The sequence below is a fragment of the Felis catus genome, chromosome C1 (assembly GCF_018350175.1).
Source record: "Felis catus isolate Fca126 chromosome C1, F.catus_Fca126_mat1.0, whole genome shotgun sequence".
Taxonomy (NCBI): domain Eukaryota; kingdom Metazoa; phylum Chordata; class Mammalia; order Carnivora; family Felidae; genus Felis; species Felis catus.
Window position 1 is genome coordinate 33517026 of NC_058375.1, and position 14892 is coordinate 33531917.

Sequence of the window (14892 nt, forward strand, 5' to 3'; positions counted from 1 at the left end):
GCCCGAATCCTTTCCCTAAAATGCAAATCTGATCATATCTGTCCTCTACAATGAGTCCCTATTGTCCTCACTCTGAAGTCCCTACTCTTAGCTTGGCCGACTCTTTGGTGCCTACGTGCCCGTCCTGATGGTGCCCTGCCATGCCAGTGGCTGAGATTTTGTAGATGAAATCTACCCACGACGCCCTTTGTAGTCAGGCCTGGGCTTACCTGTTGGCCTCCCCAGCCTTCTTTCTCCTCCCACTCACCCTACAGACACACGAGCCTCTCTCCTCTGCATACCAATCCCTGTTCTGTTTCTGGAAAACACTTCTTCTATCCTGATCTTAGAGTCCTCGTTCTCTCATTAATTCACTAGGTGATAGGTCGAGACATCACTTAATCCAGGAGCTCTGGACTTTGGACACACATTAGGATCAGCAGGGGAGCATTAAACGTTCCATACCCAAACAGCATCCCAGATCAATTACATCAGAATCGGGAGTGTCAGGAGCGTCCAGGACACCACAAGTGCAGAACTCAACCTCCCTCTAAGACTGCAGGATTTCCATCTGTAGATTCCCAAAGGGAGTCAGTGTCGAGGCACGCACCTTGGCAAGAGTTGCTCAGAGCACTTAGCTAAAGCAGGGCTTGGTGCTGTTCCAAGCATGGGAGCCATTTCAGACGAGTTTGGAAAAGTCCCGTCACCTCCGCTGCAGCTGAGCATGACTCAGCAGGCCAGGCCTTCCTGGTGACCTGCTCCCGGGCATCAGGCGTGGCCCCTCACAGCCACCCTCTGCCTATTTGGAGGAGGACAGCTCTGACTCCCAAGACTCCCAGTTCCCCCAGACAGGCCACTGGGCCTCGGGACCCAGCCACACTCACTCTCTAGCCTCCCCTTCTGCACGATGAATGTGGTCCCGACAGGACTGTCCACTCTCATTTCGTCCTCCCCAGGAAGGTACAGATTTTCCAACTGACGTGGCAACTGATCAAGAAGATAGCCTGTGGTGGTGGAAACCGAGTCTGGCTTCCGGAGCCACCATTCACTAGCTATGTGACCTTGAGCCTGTTGGTCATTTCATCTGTCCAGGGCCTCAGTCTTTGGGTCTATGAAATGGGGACTCACCACCCAACCTCATAAACATATGCAAAAGGGCTGGTATAGAGAAAGGACTCCTTATAGTATCCTGTCCTGCCCCTTGACCCCTTTCATCTTCTCTCCTTCCTGAAGCAGGTGGGCTGAGCTGGGGTGATCACGGGGGACCCTCCCAGTCCTGACATTCAAGGAACAAGTGAGGACGGATCTGGGATGTGCTGCGAGAAGAAGGAAGCAAGCCTTCCTTCCAGCAGACCCCTAATCCCTCTGGTTCCCTAGGATAAGACACCATTTTTGATGTGACTGGCGCTGGGCCTCCAGGGGAAGGAGGCTGTTTCCACGTGGAACAGGATGCTTTACGAGGGAGGGTGGTAGAAGCACCTGGTCTGGAGGGCTCCATGGCAGACTAGGGTTGGATACCAGCTCCATCCCTGCCTAGTTGGGGGGATACTGGGCAGGTTTCCTTTCTCTGGCCACTCTTCCCACCTGCAGGAGGGGAGCACTAGCCGATTGTTGCCTGCCTGCCTTATAGAGCACTGTGAGCAGCAAGTGAGGTAAGCACCACAAAGCCCTATGTAATCCCAGAGTGTTATGTAAATGGAGCATCATCACACCAAGCATTGTTTTGATTATTAGAAATGTCCGTGTGGGTGCGAGGTTGGTCAAAATGACTTATAAAGACCCCATGATTCTGCAGCCCTGAGATTCCAAGGCCAAAGCCAAGGGTTTTTAACCATTTCGGGGCCAGAATAATTGGCTGGTGGGAGCAGATGGTGAATTGATGTGAACGACTGACACCCAACAGGCAGGGTGAGCATGTGGGATGTGGGGTGTGCAGTGTGCAGCAGAGCAAGCTGGTGTTGATAATCCAAGGAAGGCATGGCACTCACCTTCTGGGGGGCATTGATGACTCCAGTGTTGTAGCCGAACTGCAGGGAGCCGAGCACTGCCCCTCCCACGGCCAGCATGAGGCGGCCGGTCAGCTTCTGCAGAGAAAAAAAACCATACTGTGACAGGCATGTCTGGGCCCAGGTTACTACAGGGCAGGACATGGGCTGGTTCCCTCGTTCAGATATCTGGCCTGACTCCTGGCACCACACCAGCCCTTCTCCCAGGAAACTCGGCCACTTCCTGATCTCAGATGCCTGAACCAGCTCCGCTGACTTCTAGACACTGGGCCGGCCAGACTCATTCCTGGGGAGAGAGGGGAATTAGGGTCTTCTTTCTTTGCAGCCAGGTCTTGGCACTCCGGAGTCTCATTCCTCTGGTGGAGCCATGCCCTGGGTCCAGGTGGCTCTAGACTGTTTGGGAAGCCCAGGAATCAACTCTCCTAAACAATGGGGGCCAAATTATGTGGGAGGAGCTGCATAGGTAGGGGGAAGCACCCTAGATTTGGACCAGAGAGTGCTGGCTTCTGATTCTAGCCCCCCCTGCTACTTGTTCTGTGAATTCCAGCAGGCTGTCGCCCATCCTCACTCCTCCCTGGACCCTCGTTTGTTTCTGTGCAAGACGGGAACAGTCATGCCAGTCAGCATTGGAGGTGGGGTCTTGCCCCTTCCTCTCCTCTCCTCCCTCCATTGACGGGGCAGGAAACTGAATCCTGAGAGGCAGAGTAAGTCCCAAATTACTCAGGAGACTGCAAAGAGCCAGACTGGAGCTCAGGGCTCCTGACTCCCTATCTCGTGCCTTTCGTGGCAACCATCTGCAGACCATGAGCTTCCCAGGGTTATTTGGACATAGATGACAACAGCAAGGAATGTGCTTTGGAAAAGTACAGGACACCAGGCAAGTAAGAGTATTGGACCAAGGTCTTTCTTTCCTTCTTTCTTTCTTTCTTTCTTTCCTTCTTTCTTTCTTTCTCTTCTTTCTTTCATATTTATTTATTTAGAGAGAGACAGAGACAGTGTGTGAGAGAGGATGGGGGGGAGGGGGAGGGAGAGAGAGAGAGAGAGAGAGAGAGAGAGAGAGAGAGAGAGAGAGAGAGAGAATCCCGAGCAGGCTTCACACTCAGTGTGGATGGAGCCGGACACTGGGCTTGATCCCATGACCCTGAGGTCATGACCTGAGCCCAAATCAAGAGTCAAACATTTAACTGACTGAACCACCCAGGTGCCCGTGGCCAAGGTGTTTCAACGGGCAAAGGTCTGGGAGAGAAAAAGGGTGGTGGGTTTTTGTCCCATGGCAGCCTGGGGCATGAAGGCCACAGGCAGGGAAGAGGCCGGCAGGACAGCCCTAGGTGAGTAAGATGCCCTTGCTGGAGAAAGGGAGAGGACTCTTCTTTTCTGGTTTATAAAATGAAACAGCCAAGGGACACCTGGGTGGCTCAGTTGGTTGAGCACCTGACTGTTGACTTTGGCTTAGGTCACGATCTCAGGGTCGTGTAGGATTGAGCCCCATGTCAGGCTCCGTGCTGAGCATGGAGCCTGCTTGAGATTCATTCTCTCCCCCTCTCTCTGCCCCTTCCCTGTGCACCTGTGTGCTCTCTATCAAAAAATAAAAATAAAAGAAGATAAAATAAAGTAAGATAAATAAAATAAAATAAAATAAAATAAAATAAAATAAAATAAAATAAAGAAGCCAAAATGTGATGTGAGGCAGGCCCTTAATTGGTTGTGAAAGAATGGAACTGGGGGAGGGGCACCAAAGCAACTGGCATTCACTGTGGGCACCACACAGGGCTGGGGGCTGGGTGCTAGGGGGAAGGTTGGGAAGCACTGAGCCACACATGTGGAGGGGAGAGCTGCTTGGCCATGGCCTTCGGCCTCAGTTTCCCCACAGAATCCCGAAGCAGCCCTGACTTCAAGATCCTCACAGAGAGCACTGGGCTTATGGTTAATCAGACAGGTTTCTAGTATGGTCTTTTCATTCCCTAGAAGCTTTCAGGCCAACGATCGCAAAAGCCAAGGTTCTCACATCAGATGCGGAGAAGGAGAAAGAGGCTTTGGCTAGCACGAGTGCACAGGCTGCGTCCATTCTTCATCAGATGAGTGCTGAGACCACCTTCCCACTGGCCCACCTGGCCCCTTCCTGGCCCAACTCTGGACATCCCTCCTATGCTGGAGCTTCCCTCATGGCAGAGGCTGGGTGGAAGAGAGACTTTTCATTTTACCCCCTTTTGTGTGTTTTTGAATTTTGAACCATGCGAATGTGTCACCTACTCAGAAGAATTTTTTGTATAAGCCCGGTGGTTTCATATTACTTAGAACAAAGCATTTAGATAAAAATATAAGTGAAAAATAATACAGATGATAACGTGGATCTGGTAAGAGCCATGCTGGTAGCACAGGAATGAATGACGCTGCAGCAGGGGCTCCGTGAGAGCTAAGTCCTCGTATTACAGACCCTGTTTTCAATCTGGCTCTGATGTTCCAGGGGTGTCTGGGCCTCTGAAGTTGTTGCTCTTAGGGCCCTGTTGGGCAGCTGTGGCCTCTGGCAGTAGGGGCTACTGGGAGCCAAAGACAAACCCCTGGGCTGGAATTGCATGGGCAGGTCAAGGTCAAACTCTACTTTAGAAAACCAGCCTACCCACGCCCTGGGTTATATCCACAGCCACCCAGGCAGGCTGCTGCACTAGGACTAATGCTCAGTGGCCCATGCTCCAGGCCCTGGATGAAAGAGGCCCCTGTCCTGACATCAAGGAAGAGGTACCCCAGCAAGTGCAGAGGCCAGAGTGGTCTGAGTTTCAACAGGGGTTTGGGGGAAGGCATTGTGGGAGCCCTGGAGGGAGAGACTTCTAATTTTTGCCTGGGGACAATCGAAAGATAGGTTCCCAGGAGGTGACATTGGAGTTGGGCCGTGAAGGACATGCAGACAGTCTGCCAAGTGGGGAAGCAGCGGCAAGACTGCATTCCAGGTAGACAGAACAGTGTGTGCAGGGGAAAGAAGAGGGGCCTGATTCCACCGGATTAAACAGGGAGCGCTCCGTGCAGCTGGGTGCAGCTGGGTGCGAGATACAGGGGGAGGAGCATCACCCGCTCCTGGGTAGGCTGCCCCCACCACATCCAGCTTGATCACGGCTGTACTGAGAATCAGGAGACCTGGGCTGAAAGTCCAAGAACTGCTTCCCTTCACTTGGGAGTTGGGATATGTGGAGGCCTATGGGCCTCGGTTTCCTCACATAGGAAATGGGGATCGGAGTTCTTTCCCTCAGGAGTTGCTGTCAAGTTCTGTATCAGTGGCCATCATGGAGCCTGGCAGGGTTCACCTGACAAGCATTTGCTTGCTGAATCAGGGAAGAATGGGAAGCCACCCTCAACTGGGCCACCAGGGCACCATCTGTCCCCACCAGCTCTGTGGCTGCAACTGAAATGCCGTGATGGAATCATTCGTTCCATGTGATTCCACAGGTATTTATTTATGTACCAAGCTGATGAACTGCTTGGTGAAAACTTAAGAGAAGGGGAACAAAGCCCACAGCTGTGGCTTTCTTGTGAGGCCTTCTTTAGGAGTGGAGGAGCAACATATTTGGGATTTGTGACCCCCAGCAGTCCATCACCGCCCTGGGGCTGAGGCTACCTTCTAGAACATCCCACACTCTTCCAGGGTTTTTGCCCTTATGTCCTCTGCAGTCTCTAGCTGTGGCTTCTAGCAGTTGGGAATACCCATTTGCTGTTCACCCACCAGTCTGGGAACTCCCTAAAAATGGGACCTGGGTCTTACCCAGCTCTGCAGCCAGAGTGCCCAGGGTCAGGCATGGCACAGAACATTTGTAAAACAGACCACTTTGGAATTTAGCTCTCAGGCAAAACAGGCTCTACGTGTATCCACTTTGCCAGAACAGTACTCATCCTAACAGATTTTAACCCGGCCATTATCGAACCTCTGATGAGTACTGGAACATCAGCTCTGAGAGGCAGAGAAACAGGCTACCAGTAACTCACAACTCCCGGGACCAGAGAGGAAAGATCTCTGAAATTAGGCAGAGTACAAATCCTGACTCTCCTAGGAGCGCCATAGACCTCTCAGGTCAGCAAATGCCCAGGCTCAGAGTCTAGCACAGAGGAGGTCCTCACCCCCTCACCCTGACCAGCCCTATCCCAGTGTGAGGGTCCCAGGGCCCACTGAGGGTTCTCCCCCTCCCAGGGTGTCAGCCTCAGGACCTCTCCTCCTACATGCCGGGATGCTAAATGGCACTGGCCGTGTCGCATCACTTGCTAAGCATTGTGGCCTTTTGACCCATGCCTGTGTGCCCTTCCTCAGCACAGTGCTCCAGCCTTGGGCTTGGCCCTTGGTCAATATTGGCAGAGGGAGGGCATGTGGCTACTGCCATTCAGAGGCAGGGCCTTCTCTGCAGGAGGAGGGTCACAGTGCTGGCACGATCCAGACATTGCTCTCATCCTGGCCTCCTCCCACAGCTTCCCCATGGTTTTCGGAGGTGCACTGAAGCCTAGGACATGGGGAGCTTGTAACGGCTTGGTCCCCAGTTCTAAGGAGGGCGGGAGGGGTTGGTGAGGGAGGGGATTATGGAATCTGTAACAGCTCCTTTTTTATTTATTTTGTGTATGGTTCTGTTTGTTTTTAATTCTGGGCATTAAAAAAGAAGCCCAAGAGGGGCGCCTGGGTGGCTTGGTCGGTTAAGTGTCCGACTTCGGCTCAGGTCATGATCTCATGGTCTGTGAGTTCGAGCCCCGCGTCGGGCTCTGTGCTGACAGTTCGGAGCCTGGAGCCTGTTTCAGATTCTGTGTCTCCCTCTCTCTGCCCCTCCCCTGTTCATGCTCTGTCTCTCTCTGTCTCAAAAATAAATAAACGTTAAAAAAAAAAAAAATTAAAAAAAAAAAAAAAAAAAGAAGCCCAAGAAATTGCAGAATTCCTGTAACACTCTTATGCGACAGATGGGGAGCCTAAGGTCAGAGGGCAGAGGCCCAGGATAGTCAGAAAACAAAAGCCAGGGCTGGGACTTGAGTTCTTTGGATTCCTTGACTGGCAGTTTACTCTCTGACCTCTTCCATCCTGCCAAGTCTTTTCACAAAGAAGAGTGATGGGTTACCCCCTCCAAAGCCTAACCTTCAGGTGACCTCAGGCATTTACTCCTCTTGCCATTTCCTTCAACGCACCCCACGGTGGCCCTGGGGACAGAAAGTACTCATCAATCTTTAAAGCAGAGGGGAGAGGAGGGAGCTGCTGCATTTATCAGTACCGGCAGCACCAGTGAGGCCCTAGGCGCCATGCCAGGGGCTCACGGGTACTGATTTAAATCACCGTGAACACACGCTGGGGGAGAGATTACTGACTTCACAGATGAGAAAATGGGAGGCTCTGAGAGGAAAAAGTGGATAATCAGAAGGTCCTCGGCTTCTGTGAAGCTTCCAGCAGGAGGTCTCTGATGCCAAATCCTATGCCCTTCCTGCTCATGTCCTCCCCCACACCTTGCTTCCGGGTACTCTCCCTGAAGGAAACAAGGTTTCTACCTGGTGCTTTCTATGTAGGTCAAATTCTATTCTACAAACTTTTGGGCCTTGGCCAGTCTGAGCCAGGACAGCCCAGGCCAGAGCTCAGAAACCTTTGGCCACTTGGGTAGATTTTGCTCTAAGCCAAGGTTGGCAAACTATGGTCTGTTGGCTAAATCTAGCTTGCCAGCTAAGAACGAAGTTTACATTTTTTTTTTTATTTAAAAAAAAAATTTTTTTTTTCAACGTTTATTTATTTTTGCGACAGAGAGAGACAGAGCATGAACGGGGGTGGGGCAGAGAGAGAGAGGCAGACACAGAATCCGAAACAGGCTCCAGGCTCTGAGCCATCAGCCCAGAGCCTGACGCGGGGCTCGAACTCCCGGACCGCGAGATCGTGACCTGGCTGAAGTCGAATGCTTAACCAACTGCGCCACCCAGGCGCCCCCGAAGTTTACATTTTTAAGTGGCTGGGAAAAAAAAGACTAATATTTTGTGGTACATGAAAATGATACCAAATTCAAATTTCAGTGACCACTAAGAACATATTATTGGAACACAGTCACACTCATTGATTTATATATTGTTTATAGCTGCTTTTGCACTACAATGGCACACAGGGACCATATGGCCCACAGAGCAGAAAAAGTTCATCAATCTCTGCCTGAAGCCCTACGTCCTCTGAACGGCTATGTGCAAACCTAACACATGAACTGCACAGGATTTTCAAAGGCTTCCAGGTAAAACCGAATCATTCTCTCTAAAAAACCAAAAAGGGGTGTGTCCTAAAATGGGATGTTAAAAGCAAACAAGCAGGGTTGTGTGCATGGGCCTTGGTCAGGCCCTGGACATCTGCAGAAACCGACACCCCTGACAGGTACCCATTCAGTAGTGAGTCGGGCACCAATTCGACCTTGATGAAATTAATTTGGTAAAACCACGGGAATATGCAGAGGTCCCTGGCAGCAGACAAGTTCAAGTCCCAGCCCCGCCCCGCCCCCCCCCCCCCCCCCCCGCCCTCGCATGACCTTGAAAAAGCCCCTTCCCTTCAGACCTCTTTTTCTCCACAAGAAAGGTTTCCTAATAATACATTACTAAGGGAAGATCATACCTGTATGCACGTTCCCAACACTATTCTAGTTGATGGGGATTCGGCAATAAACTACACCAAACCCCTGCCTGCACGGAACTTGATATTTTAGTTGGGGGCGGGCAGGCAGAAAATAAATACCTAAAATACATCAGGCGGTGAGTGGTATGAAGAAAGAAAGTGACGGGAGTGCTATGGCTTAATCACAGTGGGATATGCCTGTAATGGAATATTATGCAGCTGTTGATGAAGGGAGTGTCAGGGCAGACTGTTAAGGGAAAAAGCAAGGTGAAAAATAATGTGTAGGATATACATTTTGTGTAAGGAAGGAGAAGAAAATGAACTTGTACAATGGCACTTGGCTTGTAGGGGCAGAGCAAATACACCTGTAAATATTTACCTCTGAGGGGTGGTGGGTGAACAGGATGGGCTGCTCAGAACTACGTAGAGAGTGCGATTCAATCACATAAAAGTCACATTTATGGGCACATATGTACACATGCCCAGAAAGAGGTCTGTGAGGGTAAACACCAAACCATTACAACTGGGAGACAACATTCACTCTTTTGCTTTGTATGACTGACTCCGCCAGTTCTGTAATTTTTTAAAATCCTCAACCTGACCCAGAGAGGTGGATATGACCCCCACTGCACTTGAGAAAACAAGCTCCAACAGGAGGTGTGTAGCTTGCTTGAGGTTAAATGGTAGAGCTGTTTCTGATGGATGCCTTCCTCTGCCCCCAGCCCGACTCCCAAATGACAGTGGTGGGCCAGCCCTGGGCTAGGAAATTTGGGCAGATGTCCTGTCCAGCTGAGGCCTCAGTAGCCAAAGGTTCCATAAGCTGGGTGTGGCAAGAGGTCTCTCCCCTTTCAGGATGCTGAAGCCCCCCCCAGGGAGGCGAAAGCCAGCAAGGTATTGGTGCCGAGGTCTTAGAGAGGGTGAACTCTGCCCTCATTCTGCCCTGAGTTCAAGGCCTGGGAGCCCTGCTCAGTTACTATAAAACCCCAACATTTATGCATTAGCTACTGCCTCCCTGGCTTGGTGGCCGGATGGCAGAGCCTTGGGCTCCACTCCACCCCTCCCACGGAGGGAGGTAACAATCAGAGGTTTGTTTTGGTGGCCAGGCTTGGGCCCGCCGGCCTGGTCACAGCCTCTGGGAGCCCACGAGGCCAACCAGGAGCCTTCTCAGTCTCCACCATCCCCGGGATGCCAGTTACCCAACTGAGTGGCTTTGTCACCTGCGTGCCCAGGAGTGAGGCGGGGGAAGGGTGAGGCTGCAGGTCCCAAGCCAATGCTGCACACTTCTCCCTTTGTTCCAGGCCTCCCCAGCTCTGCCAGCCCTGGGGGAGGGGGAACTGAATGCCTGTACCCTCGGAGCCAGAGAAGAGCTCTAGGCCCTACACCTCGTGACCAGGAGGCACTGGGTAAAGCTGAGCTCCCAGAAGTCACAAGCTGATTATGGAGGATTTGGGACTGACCCAGCTCTGGGGCAAGTAGAGTTGGGTCCCCAAATGGCTCAGCATGGGACAAGGATCATCATGGATATGTTTATACTGTCCGTGCACCCAAAATGACCCAACAAAAGGTCTTCCCACCTCAACAGCCTCCCCCTTGAGGTGGGGCACTTGGCCAGTTTCACCATATCTGCCACGGGGTAGCAGGCTCCATCTCCAGGGAAGGAAATCAAGGCTCTGAGGAAAGTCACTTCCCCAAGGTCGTGTTTTTGTGAGGACATGTTTTATTTCCATTCACAGAAGGGTTTCAGCTGTCAAGTTATGTCTAATCCAACTCTTATTTATTTATTTATTCGTTTGTTTAAAAAAAATTGGGGGGGGGGAGTGCCTGCTGGCTCAGTCGGTTTTACATAAATAAAAAAAATTAGCATTAAAAAAAAAGACTTTTTTTTTTCTAAGTTTATTTACTTAGCGCACGGTTAGAGAGAACAAGCTGGGGAGGGGTAGAGAGAGAAGGGGACAGAGGATCCAAAGCAAGTTCCTTGCTGACAGCAGAGAGCTCGATGCAAACCAGGAGATCATTACCTGAGTCAAAGTTGGATGATTAAATGACTGAGCCACCCAGGCACCCAAAAAAACTGTTCTTAAAAAATTTTTTTTAATGTTTTTAAATTTATTTTGAGAGAGAGAGAGAGAGCATGCTTGAGCATGGGGGAAGGGCAGAGAGAGGGAGACAGAGAATCCCAAGCAGGCTCCCCACTGTCAGCACAGAGCCCGATGAGGGGCTTGAACTCACAAACCATGAGATCATGACCTGAGCCAAAATCAAGAGTCAGACGCTTAACTGACTGAGCCACCCGGGTGCCCCTATCTAATCCACCTTTGAAACTCCTACTGCACCCAGAAGGAGCTTGGCAAGTCCTGGAGTGTGGGAATTCTTGTTCATCTGGGGTGAATGGAGGGTTGGCACAGAACACAAGGGTGTGGAAAAAGCATCTTTTTTTTTTAATACTGTGGAACGTCACAAGTTTTTTGTGACACCCTTATCTTGGACAAGTTTTTCCTTCTCAGGCCTCATTTTCCCCATCTGTCAAACGGAGGGCTGGGTCATGCACCTAAAAGTCCCTTCCTGCTCCAACTTTCCTTTATCCTCTCATGTCTTCCTAGAAAGGCTGGCAGCATGTTTTGCAGTAGGAGGCTCAGTGTGTGACCTTGGGAAAGTCACTTTTCATTGGACGGTGATGTCAACTGTGGCTCATATCTCCCTCACAGATGAGACAGACGAGACAACGCAGCCACATTAGCTGACCCATGTCTGGGCCCGGCACTTCTAGCCAGGTGCTACCTCTGCAACCTGGCTTCCCAACAAACCCTGTTGCAGAAGAATTGGTCAGTGGGATCTTTAATGATTTACCCAACCAACCAACACTCGTGGCCTGGGGATTCTGGGGCTCCCCAAAAGCTCACATTGTCAGAACGCCAGGCTTCTGGACAGAGGCCACCACCCAGGTACAGGTCACCTGGGACCAAGGTAAGTCTAATGCATCATAGGAGTCCAAAGAAGCAAGGAACATTTATGGAGCATCTATGGGGACAGACACATTTTTTTCTGAATTCTTACAGACACTCTAATAAAAAATTACATCACTCTGCAGATGAGGGAACTGAGCTAAACTGGAATTCAAAACCACATCCACGGGACTTCTAAAGTCTAAGCTCTTCATACCACTGAGGAGCTGAGGGGCCCTGCAGATGTCTGATTTCTCCTTCATCTGGAAGGCAAGATAGCAGAGATCCCGCAGAGACCCAGGGCACCACAGGGAACTAGCCAGGAATTCTTCGCAAAGGGCTGCATGAAATGTCCCAGGGGAGGGCTCACCTGCTGCCCAAGAGGGGGCATGAGTGAACCCTTGGCTGGGAGGGGAGGCATTCAACCTGTCCCCCCATTCAGTTAAGTTCAGCCCCATGCGCAGAGGACACGACAGAACACAGGGAAGTCAGTTGAATCTATTCTCAGTGCCTAGGAGATGAAGGGGAACACACAGGAAGAACTTCAGGGGCGCCTGGCTGGCTCTGTCGGTGGAACCTGAACTTTTGACCTTGGGGTTGTGAGTCTGAGCCCCACGGTGGGTGAAGAGGCTATTTAAAAAATTTTTAAAAATTAAAAAATTAAAAAACAAAAAAACACCAAAAACTTCAGAGTCAGACACGCCTGGTTTAAAAGACCTTGGGTAAGGGCCATAACCCTTCTAGGCCTCAGTCTTAACATCCTGCACAAAAAAGGGCTGTGCTTGCTGACCAAATCAGCAGTCTCCAAAGAAAAAAAGTTTTATTCCAGAATGTACACAAATGACCTATACGGGGTTTAGGAGGGGGAAAAAAGTGTGGTTTTTTACCATAATTGTCACCTGTGTCTTTTTAAATTTCTATTTTATGTAGTCATATAGTCTACTATCGTAACAGGGCTATATACACGAATTTTTAAATAAACCACCGAGAAGGAGGTGCTCCAAAATTATTTACTGATGGGCAGACAGTCAAGTTTGGAGCGTATTGCATGAAAAACACCTACCAGCTACAGCATTGAGAACCAGCTCATACAAGGCAGCCTTTGAGAGTTTAGGCAAACTCCCTTCAGCCCAAAATTCAAGAAAGGCTGTGGTGAAAGGGAGCAGTGGAGACTGAAAGCCCTTTCTGACCAGCCTGGGTTTAGATCCAGCCCCGCCATTTACTAACTGTGTGACTTCAGGAAAATTACCTCCCTTCTCTGAACTCCAGACCTGTGAACCAGCAGGGCTATATGGAGGGTCAGTGACACCATGGTATTTTAGCCAAGAGCCTAGTAAACTGTAAGTGGCTATTGATTTTCTCCTGCACTTTTCTGTCTCTGCTCAGAATGTTCATTTATCCACTCCACAAATAAACACCCAGGTCCTGCTGAACAGGACAGTTCTTACTGTTGAGGAAGTTAAAAAAAAAAAAAGCCATTCTCTTTTACAGAAGACAAACTGAGGCTCAGAGGGGTTAAGTGGCCTATCAGAGCCCTGAGATAAAACAGCAAGTATCTGGACTTGAAGGTCTCAAGCCCTCACCACCAGCTAAAACTCACTTCTTGTTTTATTTTTATGTTGTTATATTCATATCCGAGCATAATGGCTCACCCATGAATGTGGGGTTCCCGACTCAGGGTCTCAACTCAAGCCCAAGGGCCAGGGTGGGGTGACACAAGCTGTCTGGATTCAACAGGTATGAAGGAGATCGTCTGTACCCCTTGAGAGGACAGCCCAGCGTCAGGCGCCACTCTGCCCAGGCAAGACCCGCTGGGTCCCGCTCACACCTCCACAGCCCATAGGAAGGGCAGTGTAGAGTTCAGTCCTCTCCCCGCCTTCCAGACTTTTTAAAAAAAGGGGTGTGGGGGGACGGGGGGAGACACCCTCGTGCCTCCCCCTGCCAAGAAGCTGGGAAAATTCAAGAGGGAGCTCTTCAAATTAAAAAGTCACTTGAAAGTACCCTATACAAGGGGGAAGGGAGGGAAGAAACAATGCCCTGCACACAGGAGGAGATCAACAAATATTTGTTGAAAAGGAACCGTTCTGGGAAAGTCACAAAGATCCCCTGCAGGACAAGCCTCTTTACAGACGAAAAAAAGAGATCTTATCTAGGCAGTTGTTCGCCCCCCGAGGAAGAGACCACATCTCTTCAGAGTACGGAGTGCCCGCCGGACCCCGGGCTCCTGGCGTGCGCTCCTCTCTCTCCGTGGCGGCTAGGGACCCCTTCCCGGGCCGGTCCCCAGGGGCTCGCACTCTCCCGGGTGCTCTCTCGACCCGGCCCTCGCCAGCCCCGCCCGAGCAGGGAAACGTGCCACCTTGGAGCTCCTTTCCCCGGTACTTGGCAAAGCTTTGGGGCCTGCACTACGCCGAAAGAAGGGCCTCGGAGGCCGGCTTTCCTTCTCCGCCCTGGAGCCGGGCATCCTGGAGTTGAAGCCCCGGCCTGAGAAAAGTGCCCTCCGCCTCGGAACCTCGGAGGACTGGCTCCGGGACCGCGCGAGGCCGTGTCTAGCGCCAAGCAGCAGGCCGCGCGGAGTGTGGCCCCCCGGGAAAGGGGAGCACCGGCTCGGAGCTTGCCGAGTGGGGGCGGGTCCCGCCGCCTCCGCGCGCCGGGGCCGGGGCCGGGCCGGGGGCTCGGCTCGCTCAGCCAATGGGCGCCGCGCTCGAGCCCCCTCCCCCGCCTCGGGAGGAGTCGGCGCGGGGCCTCCGCCGGGGAGATCGTGAGCGACGTGCCGCGCCAGGGCCCTGGGTGCCTTGGCCCCGCCGGGCCGCGTGGACGGCGCGGCGCCCCCGGAAGGAAGCCAGATACTCAATGCGGGCGCCAACTACGCACGCGGCGCCCTCGCGCCCGCCACATCCCGAACCCATCCGCACCCGCATCCCCTGCCCCGGCAGAGCGCGGCGCTGCAGGCCAGCGCCGAGGAAGGCTCAGAGAGGCGCGCCGCCCTCCTCGGGCGCACAGCGCGGAGGGGCGGCGGGGGAGGTTCGGGAAGGCGGAGGGTCGGAGGGGTCTGCGCCTTTGTTCCGGGCGGGAAGGGCCCGCGCCGCGAGCGAGCGACTCACCTTGCTGCTAGGCTCCATGGCCGCTCTGCGCCGGAGGCTCTGGCAGCGCTGGGTGCGCGGGCGGTGACGGGCGGACGGGCGGCGCTCTCCGGTTCAGGCTTCTGCTCCGGTTCCGAGACTCCGACTGTGATTCCGGTCGTTTGGCCTCCTGCTCCCTGGCGAGCTCGTTCCCAAGACCCTCGGCCCACGACCTCCGCGCTAGCCGGGGCTACCTCTAGCTTCTTGCCTCGAGCGCGCGGACGGTAGAGTTTATAGGACCCCAGCCATTGGCTGGC

At 52.3% G+C, this 14892-nt stretch overlaps 1 protein-coding gene across 1 annotated transcript in view; it reads right to left on the minus strand.

Annotated features, from left to right (window-relative positions):
- Positions 1 to 14830, minus strand: part of SLC2A1 (solute carrier family 2 member 1) — a 29182-nt gene extending 14352 nt beyond the window's left edge. The window contains exons 1-2 of the mRNA XM_003989965.6: positions 14618 to 14830; positions 1968 to 2063 (exon numbers count right to left, since the gene is read on the minus strand). Coding sequence (XP_003990014.1) covers positions 1968 to 2063; positions 14618 to 14635 — 114 coding nt within the window. The 5' untranslated portion in view covers positions 14636 to 14830. The remainder of the gene's footprint in view (positions 1 to 1967; positions 2064 to 14617) is intronic.
- Between the last annotated feature and the right edge of the window lie 62 nt (positions 14831 to 14892).